Below are 21,650 nucleotides of genomic sequence, written 5' to 3' on the forward strand. Positions count from 1 at the left end.
GCAAGAACGTTTAGTGGGCAGGAAGTCAGGGTGAAAGGATGGATCAGATCCAAGACGACCAGAGAGTCCAAAAGTAAACCTGACCCAATTTATTTATTGATATTGGAAGACTCACTGTCAGAAATTGTTGCCTAATCTTTGGCTGTTTCCCAAAACACAACCAATCAGTCACAGTTCGATTTGTGTTGGAACAAGAGCCCCATAAAGTGTTTTGGATTTCCAGAGGAAGTCAAGGAAACAGATTCTCTTAGATACCCAAACAGCTCATAAAAGCTTTCTACTCAACCTGCGAGATCCACCATCTTAGAGTCCATCTGAGGGGGATTGGGTCTTTCGTTCTTGATAACACCATGAATGGATCTATTGAACACCTGTGCATGGTTCTCTCCAACAGTCATACATGTCATCTGAAGAACAAGCCTAAATTGTTTTTTGGAGTTATTGGCTATCGATCCATTCTGTTATTAAAGTATGAACAGGCCTATTTCACTGAGCTTTCAAAAGCTTTATAATAAGACTTGAGGAATCTCCATCGTGATGGCCCCCATGAATTCAGCACATCTGATGGGTCCAAGTCCACTGAGGCAGAAAGAGCTCTCCTCTGTTGGGAAAATGGTTATCAGCACTTACAAAGACTGAAGCTTGTAAGGTGGTCTTCTCTGATAGAACAGAGGGAAGTGGACACAAACCAGTTTTTTATGAAAGCGTAGTGACTGCAGGAGACTTGATTGCATCTCGAGAGGGAGTAGAGAGATGGAGATGGCGGGCGGCGCCCGTGTGCAGAAATGAACGTTTGGAATATTAATATATTACAGGTCGGCTGATGGGGATGTCCTCTGTGAGATTGGCAATTAACCAAGATACTTGAACCTGTTCTTAATGGCTCTGCAGATGCCGATTATTACTGGCAAGTCGACTCACTTCAGACTAGAGATTTAATGAACCTTGGCAACAACGATACAAATTAAATCTACTGCAGTGATCTAACCCTAACCCTTTGTAGACAAACACTTCCTCCTGTCTTGGATGGATGCTGAGTTTATTTCAATCATGCTAAGATACTCTAGACAAACACATTTACTGAAGAAATGCAAATAATTGCACATCTTCTGCTTTTAGTTAACAATTGCAAATTTGTAAGCTAACACTTCCTTACTTCTTTAAGGAGACACGTTAATTTCACTCCATTTGCTGTCATGCATCCACAGCCTATATTCAACTTCCTGTCGAAAAAAAGAAAAGCTTAGGACCAGGTTCTTTGATATGTTCGTGGCTATTTTAAGCTTTTTTTTCAGATGCTAATTTAGGATTGGAAACAGTTCAAATGGAACAAATAAAAAGGCTGTCTTTCCTTCTAAGTATGCCTGGAGATTTGTAAATTTAGTCCAATGTGTCCTTTTTAGTTTGCATTTTACCTTTTATCTATTCCTAGACGTTTCCATGAAAAGAATAAGCTGTGAGTTTACCGTCTTCAGGTAACAAGGTTTACGCTGGTTTTGTGTATGTGCAAAGCTAGAAGTTTATTACGGTGGATGCTGAGGTTTTTGAAAGCAGAGCCCAGGCTTTGTGTTTTATTAATGCAGCGTCTGTGCTGGTGTTTGGTGACCTGCTCTTTTCAAAGCGAGCCGTCTGACAGGCTGGACCCAGACTCTGCACTACTGAACACAAATGTGATTATCCAGGAACAGGCAGCTTAAAATATAATTTACGTTTCCTGTGAAGCAGAAACAGCAGCCAGTCACTGAACACACACTGCTTTGAAATAGTGGAAACCCGCCTTTAATTAAGACGAACATACGAGCATTATATCTGTTCAGAAGAACAAGTTGTTTTTCTAATAGCTGTTTGATTGGAGCTTGACAAATGTGTCTCCATAAAGAATATTTTGCTGTTTTGTTTTGTTTTTTTGCACATGAACTCTGCCGGCTGTTTCACAGCAGGTGACAAAATAAACCCAACAAAAATGCAAGATGGCAGCAGAACGTCTTTAATGTGTGCTGAGTCTGACAGTGACCTGCAAACGCTGACCTATCTCTCGAATTGGCTGTCATGACATGATAATGTGACCTTCTTCCACGGATGTTTGGAAAGATCATTTATTTCACCGAAGCTAAAGTTAGCAATGTAATGCGTGCGTGGGCGGACAGGAGGAGGAGGAGGAGGAGGAGGAGGAGGAGGAGGAGGAGGAGATACTGTCGAAAGGAAGGAGGATGTGAAACGCTACGTCTAATGCTTGCTTGAATGTGAAACATCCACGGTTAAAATGGCCTCAGCTTGCTCCAGTGTGATAAACTCAGGTTCAGAATAGATGAATAAAAAAAAAAAAAAAAAAACTTGTTTGAGTTGCAAAGACTCATTTGTCTGACAGCTGAATAAAAAAATTGTTGGAGAACAATCTAAGCTCCTCTGAATGTGCGGATGATCTGGAGCCCTTTGAGTTCCACTGACATGTTTCTTTAACACAATGACCTACATGTGTTTTTTTTTTTATCGTGCGTCACAAGCCGTCTCTGACGTCCTCTGTGATAGTAGCACTCTAAATATTTATCTTATCACATTGTAGAGGGGGGTAACTCCAGAAGATGTCACCTGTCCACTGATCCACACGACTCTGTCTTTAACAGTTGGCACCTCTAACTGTTCAACTGTTTTAGTCTCTGTGGTTGTCAGATTATTCACACGTTAAAGACCAAACGATGAGCTCTCCTCTCATTCCTACAAACCTGTGATCTGTGACTCATGTTTCTCCCCCTCTAGCAACCTCACAGCATCGTCCAGCGACGCCTGATGGAGGGAAACATCACGCGGCTGCGAGGGGAGGCCAAAGACCTCAGCAGCAGAGTCCGCTCCCCGCTGGCCGACAACAAGGACGGCCCCGCCGACGCCGAGGAGAGGAGCGAGAGCACGGCGGACGACTCCACGGAGGAGAGGGAGTCTCTGGAGGAGAGCGAGAGAAGCCTACGGTCGGACGAAGAGGACGACAGCAGCGAGGCCGGCGCCAGACAGACGGCTGAAAAGACCGAGGAGAGCTCGGCCCTCCTCGCAGCTCTGGTCGTTCAGTGCAAGGTACCCTCACAATGTTCCCTCCTCTCTTACATTCAACACCATGACACACTCCAGGCCTGCAGGAAAGCTGAAAAGAAGAAAAGAGACAAAGAGTGCGCTGTGTTCCTCTGATGACTCATCACTTAAAGCCCGCTCTTCATTTTCTCTCTCTTAATACTCGTCAAAAGCTTCGCCGGTCTCAGCAGCTGTTTGTAAGGACAACAGAAACCTGAGTCACAGGCTGGAAGTGAACCTGGTCCACAGGCCTGGGTGTACTAGTGTTAAAATAAAAGTAGGTTTGAGAGATAACAAGTGCACATGGGCTCGGCGTGAATACGCTGAATGGGTTTAAGGACAATGAAGAAATAGCTTCTGTGCAGGAACCAAAGCACAATCCTCTCATTCAGGGTTTGCTTTGGCTCGCTGTTCGACAGGACGGGACACTTGGATCGTCTTGGTTTTAGTATGAATTGGGGCGACAGTGGCTCAGCCTGTAGGGACTTGGGTTGGGAACCAGAGGGTCGCCGGTTCAAGTCCCGACATGGACCAAATCCAGAAATTGGTCCCTACACTACTGAGCACTGCCAAGGTGCCTTTGAGCAAGGCACGGAACCCGAAAACTGCTCTGGAGCGCTCGTTGTGGGCAGCCCCCTCACTCTGAGAGCTCTCCATTAATGCATGAGTGTATCTCGGCCTGTGTGTGTGTGTTCATGTTCATTAGACAGAGTGTAAACTGAATTTCCCCTCGTGGGATCAATAAATTATTGTTAATTCTGTGGCGGTCTTTGATGAGCTACTGTAACGCCTCTTTTCTTTAGTATGGCATTGATTGGTATTGATTGGCTAAACTCCACAAACGTGCTCAGAAACAGTCTCTTGTCTTTTGGTTTTCCTGGGAACAGTTAAGGACAGTCGCTCACACTCATCGTGGTCACCTTCGGTTGTTGTCTGGTGGAAATGTAGCCAGCGTTTAAAAATGAACCTCTTCTGAACAATCATTCCTTTTCTGGACGTTGCATTTATTTTCGGTCTGACTCGCAACTCAAGGAGCAAGAACGGAGTTGGTGCTTCGAGAGCAGATTATCAGCAGCGCTTATGTGCATTCATTTATTCAAGCTAAAACGTCGTAACATGAACAGATGTTTGATGCTAGTTTCAAACAAATCCTTCAGAAGGGAGGAGCTCACGAGTCTTGTAGAGGCGGATGATTTGAAGCAGGCGAGTTTGCAGAGGACAAATGATATCCATTAGTCCCGAAGGTCTCACAGAGATGCTCTATGATCTGAAGAACATCAACACAATAAGTAAAGAGCTTTGAGGCCGGGAAGAACACGAGGGAGAAGGAGGAGTGGAGATGCTGCAGAAACAAAAATGACAAAAGGGACGAGAATAAGACGGAGAGCCGGAGGAGCTTTGAGGTACTGGAGGGTCTTTGCCAAGAATTACGAGACATAAAAAAAAAAAAAAAAAAAGAATCCTAAACTACTAAAAATCTTGACACCTGGCTGGCTATAAAAAAGGAGCAGAAAGGACTTTTCTTTTTAAAATATTGTGGCTCATTCAAAGGATTTAAGAAAGAAATACATCTAAGGACGGCGTATCTTTGGCATTGTGGATCCTGATTAGAGACAGCTTATGACACCAAGGGCAGAGCCATTTATTGCTTTGAAAGAAATCAATACAGTGATGAAAAAACAGCTGTTCTCTGAGGTGGTCGAAGTATGTTGCACTGCATCTCCGTATATCAGTGTTTGTTTTTTTAAACAGCACTTTTCTGGTAGATTCAGCGTTTTTCTCCTGTTACTCATTGTGCTCTGCTCGGTTTTATCATCAACTTATTAAATACAAAGTGTTCCTCGGTTACTCATTCGGCTCGTTCTATTTTTAAACTTCAGGGGAAAGGAGAGAGTGGATTTTTTTTTTTTTCTTGCCGAGCTGGGACTGAGACAAAAGAGAGCGAGGTTTGTGGGCTCGCTGATAAGCCGGTGTGAGGACAAAAGAGGGCTGAGCTCGCTCTGTTCAGAGTGTGAGGGATCAAAACGAGACTCATGGAAACTGGACGGGTTTATCTCCAAAGGGTGAAATATCCTCAGGTCAGATGGAGAAGGTGCTGATTTATGACTGGATGACGAGGATGAGTAGGAAAAGAGAGAGACAGGAACTGGTAGTGGAGAGCAGGTGTTATAACATCTATCTTCTGTGTTTGAGACATTATATAAGTATGTGACCCAGGTGTCACCATGTTATGCTATGCTAATGAAACCATGCTAATACTGCTATCTAGCTAGCAAAGCCAAGTACAGATGATTCTTATTATTATTGTCTGGAGCTGATGACAAAGATGGAGGAGACATCATTCCTTAACTAGACTCCATGTTTTCCATCATCACACGTTCATGTTGAGAAATCAGAGTGAGGAGAGGGGGCTGCACACCAAAGCAGTCGGGGGTTCAGAGTCTTGCTCAAAGGCATGCTGGAAGTGCTCGGGAAGAGAACTGGACCCGCAACCATGCTAGAACCAGTGACTCTCCAGTCCCCCCCCGCCCCTTTATACTGAAAATAAAAAGTCTCCTTGAAAGATGTCCGTGGGATTACATTTGGAAAATTCTAAATGACTCTGCGTTTTCAAAACCCCCCCTCCAGCTCGTGTCGGCTTTCTTATTATTTTAGTATTCATTGCATTGTCGAGGTCCAGCGCTCCGTTTGCTCCGTCTGCGAGGACTGTTACCTTGTTTCATTAATATGTGAGCAAGCACAATCATAAAAGAATAACAAGGAGATCGTTTTGCATTGGACAGGGGAAAAAAACAAATAATTCATACATGGCCTGATTCACAATGCGGGGGTGGTGTCAGCATATTGCTTTTCTCACATGCATGTAGAGCAACCATATGTTTCTATAACTCGACATACCCACCAATAAAAACCTTCTCAGTTGTGCACAGGTTCCTCGACAAGTGAGACTCTCTGTCATGTAAGTGTATGTAGAATAAAAAAAAAAGAGAGGCCCATTACAGACACCATTTCCCATCAACCATCACTCTCTGCTGCACGGTACACTGTCCTCTGCTCCTCCATGAATCACGTCTTTGTGACATGTCCTGGCCTGCAGGCAGCAGAGACACGAGTGTGTGATGCAGAAGAGGAGAGACGTCACATGGAATCAGGACACGCCGCCTGCTCGCACTGCTACTGTAACACTCGAGCATGGACGCCGGGAAAAATCACAACAAGGGAGACGACTTTAGATATCAAACGCTCTTTTTTCTTGTTTTTCACTAACGATAAACGAAGCTGAAGCTTGGAGGCTCCATCGACCGACAGTATGGGAATTAGAGATGAGAGAATTCAAAGACATTGGAAGAGTGTAAACTCTTACACACCATGTCAAAGAGTGTTGTCCTGCCAATGTTTCTCCTGTTGACGCTCGCTGTCTGATGAAGCCTGCATGTACACTGCTGCTCTACTCTGACAGGATATTTAGTGTGCTGACTTTTCTCTCTCTCTTAACAGCCTTATAGCCATGTGAAAATGTGTTACGGTTGTGCTCGTTCCCTACTTGCTCTCTCTCTCGCTGATTTCAGAACTGTCTCTCCAACAAACGCATTCAAATCCAAATAATAAAACCCAAAGAAAAAACATGATCTGCATCCAGTTGCCTGTAGAGCACATGCCAAGTCGGAAGGTGCAGTTAGCGTCATGTTTGTATCTTCTTGTTAAATGTAATGTCAATATTCATCCGCTCTAATGGCTTCTACAACAAATGCAGAAAGCCTCTGGTTCTTTAGCTGCTGAATTATTCATACTGGTTGCTAATTGTAGTTAGCCTACAGTCTGGATTAGCTTTTAAAAAAACAGCAGCTTGCCTCAGATCAAGAAGAGCGTTCAGCAGCACGGTTAGAAATCGTAATCAGGACCTGACGCACAGTCCAACGAGCTCCTTTACATATTATAATATTACAACCACCATTAAAGATGAGTCAGCCTTGATTTGACTTTCAGAGTGGAGTCGTTCAGTTGGCTAATGAGTAAAACGCAGAATGTGTGACTGGCTCTGTTAATACTGAGGAGCTCTCAGAACAAACTGAAGACGAAGCATCTCGTCAGGAAACAGAGCTAATAATCAAAAAAAAAACAGGACATGTGATGTTTGATGGGACGCGGCGTGCTCCGGTCCGATTATTTTCGAGGTCGATTATTAACCGTTGTGCTGCTGGAGCAGCTTCCTGCAGTATGGGACAGAAAAGGTGGCGATTTAAGAGCCCAACACAGAATCAATATGAATCACGCTGCACACAGAAAAATCACATTTGACTCTAAAAAGTAAAAGGCCGGCCTGGAAACACGCCACACACGGTTAATCTGTTTTGCCGGCGCTAAATTGATTAGCATTCAACTCCGACTTTATTTTTCCAGTTTGTCAGTTTCGTTAAGCGTGTGTGAGCTGAAAGCATTTGTTTAAAGGAATGAGACATCAGCGGTTTTCAAAAGCTCCCCAGAGTTGTGTTAATGTTCTGTTATGACTGGATGTTTCCTGACGTGTGTGGGTGCCAGAACGTGACTTCAAAAATATCCCCCCCTCTGTCCTCCCCACAGTGCTGCGAGACTGAAGTCAAGGCATTCATCAACACCGGCAGCCAACATAACCACATCTCCACCTCCTGCTGCCAGAGGCTGGGGTAAGAACCGCTCGGCTTTAATCTCCAAACACATCAATGACCTCCCTTTATGAACGTATGAAGCCGTTTACAGTGTTTTAACAATCGAAGCTAAAACTGAGAGAAGAAAGGAGTGTAAGAATTAACATGGCCTATAAAATCACCTTTGAGGAGAGAGATGTGATAACGGAAGTGTTTAAGCTCTTCACACATCCTCAGAGACCTGACATTAGCCTGCTCATTTAAGCAAAGACATTAAAATGCGAGATAAATCTGTGCTAAAGATCAGACTGTGTGCACCGGCTTAAGAGTGTCGAGCGGACGTGACATTTTGTTCCCGTCTGAACTTCTAAATGAGCTCAAACGGTAACAGGTGAGCAATAGAAGAAGATGAATAGGCGCACGGTTGCAGAAAGTTTTGATGGACAAAACAATGAAAAGTTGTTTCAATATATTGCACAGATATACTTTTACTCCTGGGAGATTGCAACGATATTACATTGAAGAAGTCTCAGGATGTTTCCTGTAATAAGATCTTATTTGTGTGTGTGTGTGTGTGTGTGTGTGTGTGTGTGTGTGTGTGTGACTAGCTTGGTGCCCAGCCAGGACAGCTCGCCATGTGATGTGAAGGCCTCAGTGACAGGTCTGCAGCTGCAGCTGGGCAGACAGACAGTCCAGTGTTCAGCTCATGTCAAAGGTGAGATTCTGTTAATAATATATAATACACAGAGGGGTGTCGAGTTGATTATTTGCTTCTCTGTACTTTATATTCCAACAGAAGCATCCAGGCAGAAATGATCGTTAAACAAAAAGTGACAGCGAGGTCGACTAGAAGATGTTTTTGCAGTAATTAGTAAAAATGTTCCAGCTGATAAATGTCTGCTCAGCTAATGTTTTCAACTTTTTACTGCTTGTTTAACACCGTGAAGTACGCACTCCAAGGGCTGTATTAAGAATGTCGAGCTTTTCTTTGGAAGGGAAAAATCTATCTCTGCAAACCAGGGCGGAAGGAGGGAAGATAATTACAAAGAGAAGTATTTGTCACCACAGCAGAACAGATAAAGAGGGAGCGCTGCAAGAAGGGAGGAACTCTTCTGATGGATTTTCCTGATTGATGGTGATTTTTTTGTCGTTGTTAAGACACAATTCAATAAGTGCGCCAGTGGCAGAGTGGTTGGTTTGCACTGCCCATGTACAGAGGCTGTACTTGTTGAAGCGGGCAGCCCGGGTTTGAATGCGACCTGTGGCTACGTTCCCGCACGTCATTCCCCGCCCCCTCTCCTGTTCACAACTCCATCCACTGTCCTGTCTCTAAGAAAAGGTCAATACAAGAAAACAAATCAATATACACAGTGTATATGATCTGCACCTTACAACAGGGAACACATTAAAAGTCACAGTTTGTTAGAACTGAAGTGGATGCAAGCAAACAAAAATCCTCTTACTGTCCCCTCTAAAGCTCACTAATTAACACGTTATACATTGCCTCTTACACTTTGGCCTCTATCTGGATTAACAGTTAAAGATGTCGGGTGTTAATTGTCAGCAGCTGTAAAGTGTTGGATCACTGTAACCTTCGGATAGAGCCAGGCGACGTCGAGTCTTTATGCTAACCTTAGCATAAAGCTAGCTGGCTGCTAGCTGGGGCTGTAGATGACAAAAGATCAAAGTGGTCATCTCGCTCTTTAAAGCAGAGTCTTATATCAGGGGAGACCAAGCATGACATGGTGCACACATTGTGTTCACAAGAGTCTCTTCCCTCTTCCTTCGTTTGAGGAGGACGACATGCTCAGAAAGATAACAAGAACACAACTGCAACAAAAACAAAACGTTACGCCTCGGGTCAGGACTGAAGACACCAATAATGCTGCTGCCGTCTTGACAACTTCACCCAGATCCAGGCCAATGCATGAATATGTATGTGATGCAGTTCAGAGTTCTATTTATCCACTTTTCACTGCTCTCTCCTTTCTCTCTTCTTTCCTCTCCCCTCTCAGACGATGAGACGTTCGAGCTGTGCCTTGGTCTTCACACTCTGTTGGAACTCAAAGTAAGGGTCCTCATTTGCTTCGCTAAATATTTGTTTTGCTGCGCCTCATCGCGGCTTTACTTTCATGTGTGCTTTGCCTCAAAATTGCCGAAACTGAATCAGCAAAGGAGAAGAAAGGGAAACACAAATGCGAGCCGATAAAGTAAACATTTCAGGCGGGGAGATGGCGGCGCTAGCACACGTTCTCAAAAATCAGAAGGGAGCGTGGTGTTATCTGAGGGAAAAAGCTGGGTAGATTATTTTAGCGGCACAGTTATTTGTCAGACGCCCGCTGTGCAGATAAAAACCACAAGGAGCAAAGTGAGAACACGCTGTGAAGAAATTTCAATTTCCATGTTCAAAAATGTAATTTAAACCACTGAAAAGACTATCTGCCAATCTTCAGGCAGCGCTGTTGATGTCAGTGTCAGAATGACCTGGTTCATATCTTCCCTATAATCTTATTAAATCAGGATTTGAGGATATGAAAGGAACATCATTGTGTAAATTAGTCATGAAGGACTTTGTGATGCAAGCTCACTCATGCTTATCTGCAAACCTTGATTAACGATTAAGTTGTTACAAATAAAGCTAAGTTTAATTGATTTATCTTCAGATATGAGATCATTCAGAACATAAAAGCATTTTAGGAGGCTCTCAATCAAAACAATAACAATAGATGACATTGAGTCTTGCGGGGGGGAAACGTGGGAGTGATACTCTCTGCCACTCCCCCTCCGGTAAAAACGAACTCTGTGTTGACCGTAGTCAATGCAAACAGGTGAAACTGACCTGAGGGAGAAAATACATTTACACACGATGTATCCAAGTTTAATATACAGGACATGTTTTTATCAAAGCAGCAGATACAGCAACAGTACGGCAGCTACTGCTAGCTTATGCTGCGGTCTTTGACGAAACATCCGGGGTTTCCTTGGTAACGACCAACATTTCGTTTCTGTCATGGCGGCTCATCGTACATGGTCCCTCACAACTATGAAATGACAGATTTCTTACGGCTTTGATAGCTGTTGGAAATATTTGAGAATTTTTGATTAATCTACATATTTCAATGTAAACATTAGCAATCAAATATTAGCTGGAAAAGGAAACTGATATTACAATGCAGAATATTTGGGAATGGGAAGGTGGCCTAGTGGTCCTTAAAGTCCTTGTAGCAGCGGCTGTAGGACGAACTCTTAGCTTGGTGCATTTGTCTCATATTGAGGCACTGATACAGTTAAAATGACACTTCACCATTCGTGTCTTTTAACAGTGCTGCCTGGACCTGAGCAGTCGGGTCCTGAAGCTGCAGGGCTGCGACGAGGAGGTGCCCTTCCTCAACCCTTCGACCGACAGCCAGTGCCAACACGACACTAACAAGAACCTGTGAGCGCGACGCGGCAGCGGCAACCAATTCCCCTCAAATCCTGACTGGTTGCAGCAACGAGGCGCAATGCGGCCTGTGTCTGGACTGTCCGATCACAGTGTCTCGCACACTGCCAGAACATGGCGGAGCATTCGCCACTATTGTTCTCAAGTTTACATCATTGTGTTTGTAGAAATAAGACATTCACTATGATTCTCTCTTATCTTAAATTAGTCTTGTTCACAGGAGCGGATGAACGCCAGTTATGAGCCAATCAGATCTCTGTGAGTCTAATCATCGTTTATGATTGTCCTGTATAGTCAATCCAGTTTCTCAGCTGCTTTGTTACTCTGATGGTCTGTTAAAAGGGGACAAAATGATTTTAAAGTCAACTTTTGTGGATATTTTTTGTGGTTAGGCTGTAAACATCCAGTAAATGTTTTCTTAATCCAATAAATGTAGATGTTGTTAAAGGAATAGTTGGATATTTTGGGGGCATAAACTGGTTAGGTGAGAAGCCCAATCTTCCATTTTTGCTATCTTTTCAGTAATTCATCGACGACATTGAGCTGCGTCTGCTATTCATATATTTCTTTAACCTTTAAAATGTGATCTGAAGTCATTTCACAGTTTGTCCATCATGACATCTAACAGAAAATACTGTTCTCTTCAGGATGATTGCTAACCTTTAGCTCCCCATTTCAACAGTTCATCCACTATATTTAGTTAACATGACCTATAAGATCATTAATTTACCAATTTTCCAAGGTAAGGATTTTGAAAGTGGGTTCATAACATTTCCATGGTTAGCGTCTTACTTTCAGCTAACTCTTTCAAAGGTTTATGTAATTCAGTTAGCACTCTACTTTTAACTGAAAAGTTTACGCCTTGGCATTTAATCATTGACAGCTTACATTTGGCAAACTATATGAATACGTTCAGCATTGCATTGCTTTTATTTACCTTCTTTTTACACGTGTGGCGTGTTAGCTACTATTCAAATTAGACTGCCCTACAGTCTTACACCACACCACCTTTAGCAACTGTTGGAGTATACAAACAGGTGATTAGGTGTTAATTACTGAGCTTCAGAGCGCTGGGGAGATAGGACCATCCATTAAGGCCCATCAGATAATTATTAGTGGAATTGATCACTCGTGTCCTTAAGCGACTGGGCGGATATCTCAAAACTGTTCCTTTAACAATCAATATGACTCACCTGAAATTGTCAGAACTCAGGATACTTTTTCAGTGGGTTGAAAATAAATTTTTAGGAGTTTTTTTTTTTCTTCTAGTCTATGATGAAGTCAATGTCCGGCTACCTCTGTAAAAAAACAAAAACAAGAACGGGTTTCATGAAGAATTGTTTTAAATAAATCGAAGGAAAATACCGAAGAAACTGATGTTCTTATGTTTAGCTTTGTAAAGCCCCTTCGCTCTTTCTTCCCACATCAGAAGACCGATTTGTTGAAGTTTTCCGAGAGTGCTATTAAAGTCTGTCACGACAGCGTAGACTGCGCATTTGACTAGTTCCCAATTTATCCACTCTGATTAAAATAGACTTCAGGCCAGCCAGCAAAAACATATTTCAGTCAGACTACAGAAATATCAGAACATTCCATCTGCATGACTTTGTAAAGTTTTGCCTTTGTGTGAAGTCTGCATGTTTGTGTAGTAGTCTGATTGTGTCATGTTGAGAGTCTGATGGGGCTGGACGCGTGTACGTTTATATGTGCTTGTAAGGAGTCAAAGCAGGATCTTCTGCCTTGTTTTTTGCTCTCGTTTCACATGGGAAAAAAAAAAAAAAAGTGGAATATCTTCCCCAGACTGGTCCAACAAGCTCCGGACAAAACAAGCTGCCAAAAGCCAACCCCAGCTGCCTTCCCTCTCTGCCTCTTTCAGGAGATTTTCATCAATCAGCTAAGGTTGCTTTCTGCGCCGAGGCCTCCCCTCTTCGAATCATTATCTTTTTACTGTCGAGGGCCGGTCTTCTTGGTGCATCTACCACCTTTATGGGCTGACGTGATTACCTTTGACACCTCAAGTTTGTTGATTTGAACGATATGAACTCCCCGTTTTAGTGCCACCTGCCTTTATCTCGTCATGGTGTTCTCATAGCGAGGAGAATCGAGAAGATGTGCTTACCGAAGGCCATTATGCTCTGCTTTAACAACACCTGAGCTGCACCGTGCTTCTGACTGTGCTACAGTATACTGTATGTCTTACCTCTTTGAGAGTTATTCCACGCAAAGTTTTGGCAATGTTTGTTTCTCTTTGGTGTACTTGTGACCTTCCTAAGCCGTACGAGAGGAGTCGATGTATGACAGAAATTTATTTTTGGTGTTTCTCTTCTTCTGAACAGTATTTTCTCTGCCTAATAAAACATGTATTCTGGCTAGCTCTGTTTGCATTCATTTGTCTTCATACTAGCTGACAACACGGAGGAGTTATAGGCCTATTTGGAAACGCAGAGCAACATTATGTGAAAGGTTAGATGCTTAAATCCTCTAATCTCCGTCTGTCTGAAAAATGTGAATCACCAGACTGGTTGTGGGAGGTTTTACAAGAAGACAGCCAGAGAAGCCAGTGAAGGATTTTCTTGGACCTCACATTGATTCTCATGGTTTGTACTCCCAGAACACTCCTGTATGTGCCCTCCTCTGATACATCCTGCTATATAAAGAACCCAGTCGTGTCTGAAGAGAAACAGCAGATGTTCCCACAGCACCAGGGCGCTTTCACAGTCGACCCTTAAACCAAACAAGGTTCCCATCAGGCTTTTTTTTCATGACACGGATTAAACAGTCCAAGCCAAGAATGTCGAAGTACGTCTCAAGTCGTTTTTTCTTTTGACATTTAGTTCAACTATTGCCCATCGATAAGGGCTTCATTTTATTCTATCACCATGTTTTCCAACATTTTAATGACTTCATTGAAAAATCAAGCAACATAAAAACTAATCAACAGATTGAGGCTTTATAGCTATGACAGGCTGCATGTTATTGCCTTGTTTGTTAATTACTCCGCCTGGAAAGGTCTTCAGTGCCTTTAGTCGTTTTCCTTTTTAAGCATGATGAATTTAAATCAACTGGCACAGATTTTATGAAAATTAGTGAGAGGATGCAGCAGTGGCCAAGAAACAACACACTGAAGTTTGGACTGAATCCAACCCAAGAACAAGCATTGATATCAGTTCTGACTCACCGACAACAAATTAGAACGACTTGAATGAATTTTAGCACCATTGTCCTAAAAAACAGCAGAGGAGGAAATGTTCAAAAACTAGCAATATTTTAAAAGTAGTATTCCCTCAGTGCTACATCTACACCCAGGCCCCGCCCCCCTGTGCTCCCTCAAAAGCCACGCCCCTCACCTCAGCTCATTACTTGTATCGTGTAGAGACTTTGAGTGTGAGCTCGTGCACGCAAGGGGCAGGGAGGCTTGTGATTGGTTCATCAGATTGGCAGACATTGATCGAAATTTTCTACAGGCTTACAACTGCTACAGATGATGGATTCTCTTTGTTCCTTTTTCAGAGCACTTGAGTTATTATTTTCTGTGAGGACCTAAAGACCAAAATCTTAAAAAGAGTGAATCTGAGGGAAATGACCAACCCTGCCTTTATGTCGTTACAAAGGAAAAAAACTGTTCAACAGTGTCAACGAAAAACACTCGAGTGAAACCGGACTGATTGGTGAATCGACCTCGACAGAACTTGTGACAACAGATGGTAAACCTAGCAGTGGATGCCAAAATGAGTTTAGTCAACACAGAAGAAGCCCTCCATTAGTTTCTTGTCGTGATGTTTTTGGGACACATTAGAGGTGCTTTTTATTTTCCTGCTGTGACGCCGCTGTCTCATCACAAAAATAACAAAGTACATGAATGTTGTCGGAGCTGTCAGGCCACGTTTGTTTCTGCTATAGCTAACGTGACAGCTCCCTGCATCAGTAAGCCCCTCCACAGGAAGAGAGCAGAACAGGAACACAACATTTACAGCAAACATTGTTCAAGGAGAACCCTCTTGTTACGCCCCCTCCCTCCTTTTGACGCACTTTGAACACCACATCCTGTTGTTATGCAGCAGGTACTGTAACGCCTCTGCTGAGAGACAGTGGCTGTTTCGAGACAAATGCACAGTCGAAAAACCACAGACTGATCACTTGAGACTTTGACCGTCACCAACGGGAAAAGAAAAAGGTTCCATCTTGACTTTGTGCCCTTTAGATCGCAGATCAGGCGGCTTCTTTCCGTCTGTGGAGGTGTTGCATAAAGCCAGCGTGTCTATTCTTATTTAGAGGGCAGATGTTGACAGGGAGATTGCAGGAAAGGGGGCTCACTGATCTGCAGCAATGACTAATATAAATCTCCAGCCAGAGGAGTAAAAGTACACAGTGGAACAGGCTTTCAGCTCTCGTGAGGAATGAATCATCTGAGGCAGACATACAGTAACCAGCCTGTGTGCTTAACAACCCATGAAACTGTATTTATGGATAATTATTGGTGATGAAGGTCGGCTGTAGGAGTAGAATGTGAAGATGTCATTGCTAAATAGCACCTAAACATTTTGCTACACTGATCACAGTCGTGTCTCCTGTCATCTGTAGCTGTCCGTTTGTGTCAGGTTGTGCATTTTCAAGGTTCTTAACTTGGCGCTACCCAATTATTTTCTTCATGTCAGATATAGAACAAAACGATTCTGAAAACCTCGACTTTTACCAAAAATAATTAACCCCCCCCCAAAAAAAAACAACAACAGACTGGCCAAAAACAACAACAGACTGGCCAACTCATAGTGGAATCGAGTGAGATTTAATAGCTTGCAAAAAATAAAAAAAATAAAAAAAAAATTAATGGAACATGCAGTTTCACTTCCTTCACTTGATTAAAGGCTGCAGAAGGCCTGTGTGGGCTGAAGACTCAAACCCTTTGATATAAGCTTAGCTCTCGCTTCCATCGAAGCCTTTTTATTAACTCTGCCTGCCATCTCAAACGGCTGTTTCTCTTTTTGTCCTTCATCTCTAACAACAGCATCCCCTCCGTCCATTAGGGTTTGTATGGACACCAACAAACACACACACACACACACACACACACACAGACAGACACACACACAAAGCCAGCAGGCTTGATCGACTCAGTGGGAATGACCCACAAGCTTTAACCCCAGAGAGTGCTGTGGGGATGCTGTGAGGGGAATATTGATCAAACCTGGCGCTCTGTGGTGAGGCAGCTGTTATGTAACACAGAGCGAGCAAGCGAGTGGGAGATCCTCAGAGAGGGTTTGAAAACAAGAACATGAAGAAATGTAAACCCTCGCCTGTGAAGAATCTCGTGGAAATGAATATGCAAATAGAGAAAATGTTTTTCAAGTCGGTTGGGAACGTTTGGGAAAAGATGAAAGCAATGTTCACGTCATACATCATCAGAGTTTGCATAATCGCTGTACAATTTCCTCAACTGTAGCGAGCATTTACGTCAGCGTCATAATTATGACTGGAAATGATCATTTACAAAGATATGCAATTGGCTCAAAAAATACAAAAACATGCAAACATGGCAGTATGCTAGACGAAGCATGTTAGCATTCATCAGCAAAGCGTGCTGCTGCAGCGTTTGCATCCGTCATAAAAATAAACCTCACACTTTCACAGAACCAGTCAGATTTAAATCCTCTCTGCATCAGCTGAGATGAACCACTGGCTCTTTAAACTTCCCGTTGTGCCGTTCAACTTGCATCCATCCCCCCGCCGAGCACGACAGCCTGATGAAACCACGCAGTATTAAGCCCGACGCGGGAGAAATTGGCCGCTGTAAATTAGCAGTGTCAGTTCCATCACGTTCCCTCAGCAGCTCGGAGCTGTTGATGGAACGTGATGGAGCTCTTGTGAAGGCTCCTCTCCTCCGCCAGAGGCCGAGGCTGCAGCTGTCTGTCAGTCAGGATCAGAGAGACATTTCTCCACCAACCACCCACCGTGCCACCAGGACCGAGCATGAAGCTGAGGAGGAGGATGCTCCTAGAAACTGTCAAGAACTGTGTGAAAAAAGGAGTTTAAGTAGAAATACTGAATATCTTGTATTACCTCCATCAGCCTGTTGTACGAGGGCAAACACTAACAAATGTACAAAACACTACAGGAAGTCATTTCACTGACAAAAATGTCTGTCACGTCAGACCCATGATCAGGATTTCAGTGTTTTTAGTCTTTTATTGTTGTGTACTTAAGGTCCAGACTTTCAGGCAGCTCTTTAAAAAGTTGCATGTTTTATTTTTTTTCCCCGTGCGACACAATTTGAACAAGAATTTGGAAAAAAAAATGCTCCAACGAAAGCCATCTACTGTTGGCCGAGCAAGCTGTTCCTCTCCTTATGTCACGTCTGTTCAAAGTGCCAAATAAAATGTGCAAAATGTTTATAATGTATCCTTAAAAAGGTATTTATCAAACCTGAAGAGCAGGGTGCTTTCAAAAACGGTTTCTGCTTTAGAAAATGTTTTTAAAGCAGGCGATCGGGTTTTATTGCAGTATTGGAGGATGGATTGTGACACCAACATGAAGCTGAACAGAATAGTTGCAAAGCTGCAGCAGAATTTGAATCCCGTTAGACTCTTAAATGTTCTCGTCATGTCTCTCACCTCCTCCTCCAAAGATCTGAGGACGAGCTTGAGCTAAAAAAAAAAAACCCTTCTGATTCAGGTGGTTTCAAAGCCTCACACACGTTCAAGCGTTCCCGGCCATTTGTGATTCATCGGCATTGTATTCAAGACGAGTAAATGGACCAAAGATGAATCACACGCCAGCTTAGATTGTTGCAATCAAATAAAACAGCATGACATTTTTCTCTGAAATCATAATCCGCAGTTTCAGGTAGAAGAGAATGGTTTACTAAAAGTTATTTTGATTGTTAAAAAGAACCAAAAGCTGCATTTTAACGTCAGGGACGGACATGAATAGATCTAATAATACTTTAGTTAGATGTGAACAAAGAGAACTTCAGACCTTTCTTTGACGTCTAATTTAAAAAAATGTTTTAAAAAAGGGACCGTTACTCAATCTTTACCTTTCTCTTGTCACGTGAAAAGGATTGTGGGAGTCGTGCAGAAGATAAGGTGTGAAGATAGACGGTACACATCAACACTCCTACATTTAATGTTGATTAGACGCTGCTGAAATGGTTTATTGGTTGACTGCATTATTTAGAATAAATCTGGATTGTGTTTTTTTTTTTTGTTTGCATCATTTTGGAGCAATACATTTTATTTTGGGAGCTCGATTGTCTGAACGCCACCACTCGTATTTATTTACAAAAAGTGACAGCGACCTCGTGCCTGCAGCCCCCTGTGAGCCCATGCTGGAGGTAATGGAGGCTGAGAGGATGTACTGGGAACTCTAAAAAAAAACAGTGAGTGCCATTCAGAGAGGAGATTTTCTTAACGTTGAGCAGCTACATTTATTTCAGCAGATTAAGCATTTAAGACATATTGAAAAAAAGCTCCTTTAAAGTTGGATTAAGTCATTATAATCCCTTCAGTTCATTAAAGGTTTTTTTTAAAAAGTGTGTCTTGCATTCATGTTTTGAGCTTGCAGAAATTATGTTATTTCATACTTGCGTAATTTTGACACGACAGCCAGGCTACCAACTACCAGACTGATGCATACGTGTTACATTTCACAAAGCTTATATAACATGTATCTGCTGTGAAGAAAAGGCTGCTGCATGCACTCAGAATTGAGGGCAGCCTAAAGGGAGATTCCTCGTGTTTTCTTGCTGTCACGTTCTATAGACGGGGTCCTGATGATGGGTTCATCACTCAGTTACATGTCTCATGGCGGTGGTCATTTATAGAAATTACAGCCTATTCCTATATGTTGAATCTAACTCTAACCCTTTATAAACCATAGAGCCATACCTTAAATGTTATATGTTGATCTTTGACAGGAACTTGCAAGCAGAGAGACTCTGAGGGACGGCGAGGTCAGGAGGTTGATGCATCCCTACGATAAAAAAAAAAAAAAAAAAAGGTCACATATTGAACGTGTTGGATGGTTTGACATCAAGATGTGTACACACGTTCATGGTTGACATTTGTGGGTTTTTTTATTGGGTTGCCATGAAAATGTTTTTACATGCACAGGTTTCAATGAGCAAAAAACAAATTGAAGATTTGTATTTACTGGCTTACTTTTTAAATGCATGTTGCTAAACATTCAGTACAATGAAAACATAATACGTTTCTCACCTTACTTATTGTCACTGCCACAGTGGGAATGGTAGTTGCTTTATATATTATATGTTTATATATTGTGTCCTTTTAAAGCACTTTGTGACTTATGTCTGTAAAAGTACCCTAAAAATTAACCTACAAATACATTGGCCTTGACACCGCCAACACTGTTACCATAGTAACCACGAAAAAGCGCTCTTTTAGCCAGCTACAACACTAGCCTGTTAGCTGAAGCTAAATTTAACCGGAGTCACAGAAACAAGGACAAAAGAATTTAACTTCCAGCTTAGGAGGTTAATTTAAGAGTATAATATTAAAGTATCACTACCGGTTAAACAAAGAAAAGTAGATTCATGACACATTACTACCCAAACACCAGCCCATTAGCTTTAGCCAAGTTAGCCTGACGAAGGCTAAACGTGACAACAGTATAACTCACGATGATAACTTACAGCAGCTCAAACAGGCATCTACTTTACAGTTCTGGTTATTGAGCGTCTTTGGAAACACAATCTCTTCCTAATTTATCTGGAAAATCTGCTCAAGTAACATTTGTTTGAGTTCTAACACACAGACAGTCCGGGCTTCAGATTTGTAATGTGAAATAGCATCGATCACAAACACACGCTGAAAGGTCAACAGTCATCATCACAGCTGCTGGAAAGTCAAGATTCAAAATTCAATCATTATCTTTTAACCTCACAGGTCGCTGGGGATGAAATGTATATCATACATATAAGATACAAGAGAAATATAGAAACTTATCTTTGCATATTGTGGATGACAGATTACTTTGCTTTAATTTATTCAAATGAATAAGTAGCATATACCAACAAATGTGTGTTTGGTGTTTCAATAATAGCAAACAATTACTTCAAATCACTGACCACAGGTTCTTGTTGTCCAGCTGGACACAGAGTCTTTGGCTGATTGTGCCTAATCAACCATTTTTGACATGAAATCATCTCATACACCATAATGACCTCAGAGAACTGAATACCAAAATTAAACATGGATCCAAATTACTAGAAAAAAAAACCTACTCAAGGCAATGGCCTATCCTCCTTTTGAGTCAACTTCCAGATGGTACTAATGTTGCGAAAAAAAGAAAAAAAAGAAAAAAAAAGAGAATTTATTGCAAACACTTGAACTTCTGTCGCTAAATTAGCTGCAGACAAATCTACACACAGTCAAAAATAGACACAAGGTCAGATAGATCAGGGCCAGGCCATTCCCCCTGTGTGGTTTTGTCGCAGGGTCAGAAGTCTGAGACATGTTTCATGTCAAGCCTGCCTGCTCAGGGAAAAAGTCAAAGTCACACAGGAGTCGAGGGAAAAAACCAACGAGGGGTCTGCATACTAAAAAAGGGGGATAACGTTTTCTCTGGGAAATGTGAATGTAATCAGGAGGCAGACAGTTGATTAAAACACAAACCAAGCCTCAGCTAACACACTTTAATCCTTTTATAACAGACGGGATCCATAAGAACAACAACCAGATGTGTCGTCCAGGTCCTGAATGACCATTAATGGTCACAAATACACATCGTTCTGAGCTTACTGCACAGGAATGTTCTTGACTTACAAGGCCAACTGCAGCTCAGCTCATGAGCTTTTACTGATAAAACAGTGTCTGCTTGTGTAAAGGACAGTCTATGACTAAGATGATCAAGATGGATTACGAAAACAATGTCACAACCTCCAATGGTGAAGGAAGTATACTGACTTTAAGTACTAATGCCACATCGTGCAAATCCTTAATGTCATCCAGAGACAGTAAGGGTGAATTAAAGAACTCCTACTGAACATTCACAGCTGTGACCGATCAATTTTGGCATGTTGAATCACTCCATAATCAAATTTGACATCACTTGAGGGGGAGCTTTTTTTTTTTTTTTTTGAGTAGGACAATGGATGAATCTGATGATTGTGTCCTTGATTAATTAATTGATGGCTTGATTTGTAGGAGAAAAAAAAAAACAGTGAGACATGCTGTCACAATGACCCACCGCCCAAACTGACATCTTCACAAAGCTTGTTTTTTACCCACCCAACAGCCCAAAACAAACAAAATAAATAATGAAGGAAAAGCAGTAGCTCTTTACATTTGGGAAGCTGGACCTTTAATGTGAAAGGGTCAAACTCACTGATGACTCCATTCAGCTGTACTTTCTTCTCTGTGAGCTGTGGGGGGGGGTCCTATAGGTGCATCATCCCCCCCGGCACATCTCTAAAGGTTAAAAACACGGGAGACAGAAGAGTCTGTGGCCTACCGGGACACCTGAGCCTGTGTTTACCCCGAGGCGTGCACACACACAAACAAACA

The 21,650-nt window shown here is 42.4% G+C and overlaps 1 protein-coding gene and 2 long non-coding RNA genes across 5 annotated transcripts in view; 1 reads left to right on the forward strand and 2 right to left on the reverse strand.

The window, feature by feature from the left end:
• The window catches only part of nrip2 (nuclear receptor interacting protein 2), a 17,616-nt gene extending 4,117 nt beyond the window's left edge, over positions 1-13,499 (forward strand). The window contains exons 2-6 of one of the 2 annotated variants that reach the window (XM_079334562.1): positions 2,758-3,066; positions 7,642-7,724; positions 8,294-8,400; positions 9,701-9,753; positions 11,009-13,499. In XM_079334562.1, coding sequence (XP_079190688.1) covers positions 2,758-3,066; positions 7,642-7,724; positions 8,294-8,400; positions 9,701-9,753; positions 11,009-11,125 — 669 coding nt within the window. In that variant the 3' untranslated portion in view covers positions 11,126-13,499. Of the gene's footprint in view, positions 1-2,757; positions 3,067-7,641; positions 7,725-8,293; positions 8,401-8,481; positions 9,081-9,700; positions 9,754-11,008 lie in introns of those variants that run through there. The other variant, XM_079334563.1, reaches the window with a different exon arrangement.
• The window catches only part of LOC306817575, a 23,871-nt gene extending 3,943 nt beyond the window's left edge, over positions 1-19,928 (reverse strand). Inside the window, exons 1-2 of one of the 2 annotated variants that reach the window (XR_013778041.1) lie at positions 19,765-19,928; positions 19,011-19,095 (exon numbers count right to left, since the gene is read on the reverse strand). This is a non-coding gene — a long non-coding RNA (uncharacterized lncRNA). Of the gene's footprint in view, positions 1-19,010; positions 19,096-19,340; positions 19,724-19,764 lie in introns of those variants that run through there. The other variant, XR_013778042.1, reaches the window with a different exon arrangement.
• Positions 4,122-7,154, reverse strand: LOC306817576. The gene is made up of 2 exons (XR_013778043.1): positions 4,529-7,154; positions 4,122-4,236 (listed from the first exon to the last, which is right to left on the reverse strand). It is a non-coding gene; the product is annotated as an uncharacterized lncRNA (long non-coding RNA).
• Positions 19,929-21,650: the final 1,722 nt, after the last annotated feature.

This window comes from Symphodus melops (genome assembly GCF_947650265.1).
Source record: "Symphodus melops genome assembly, chromosome: 22".
Lineage (NCBI taxonomy): Eukaryota > Metazoa > Chordata > Actinopteri > Labriformes > Labridae > Symphodus > Symphodus melops.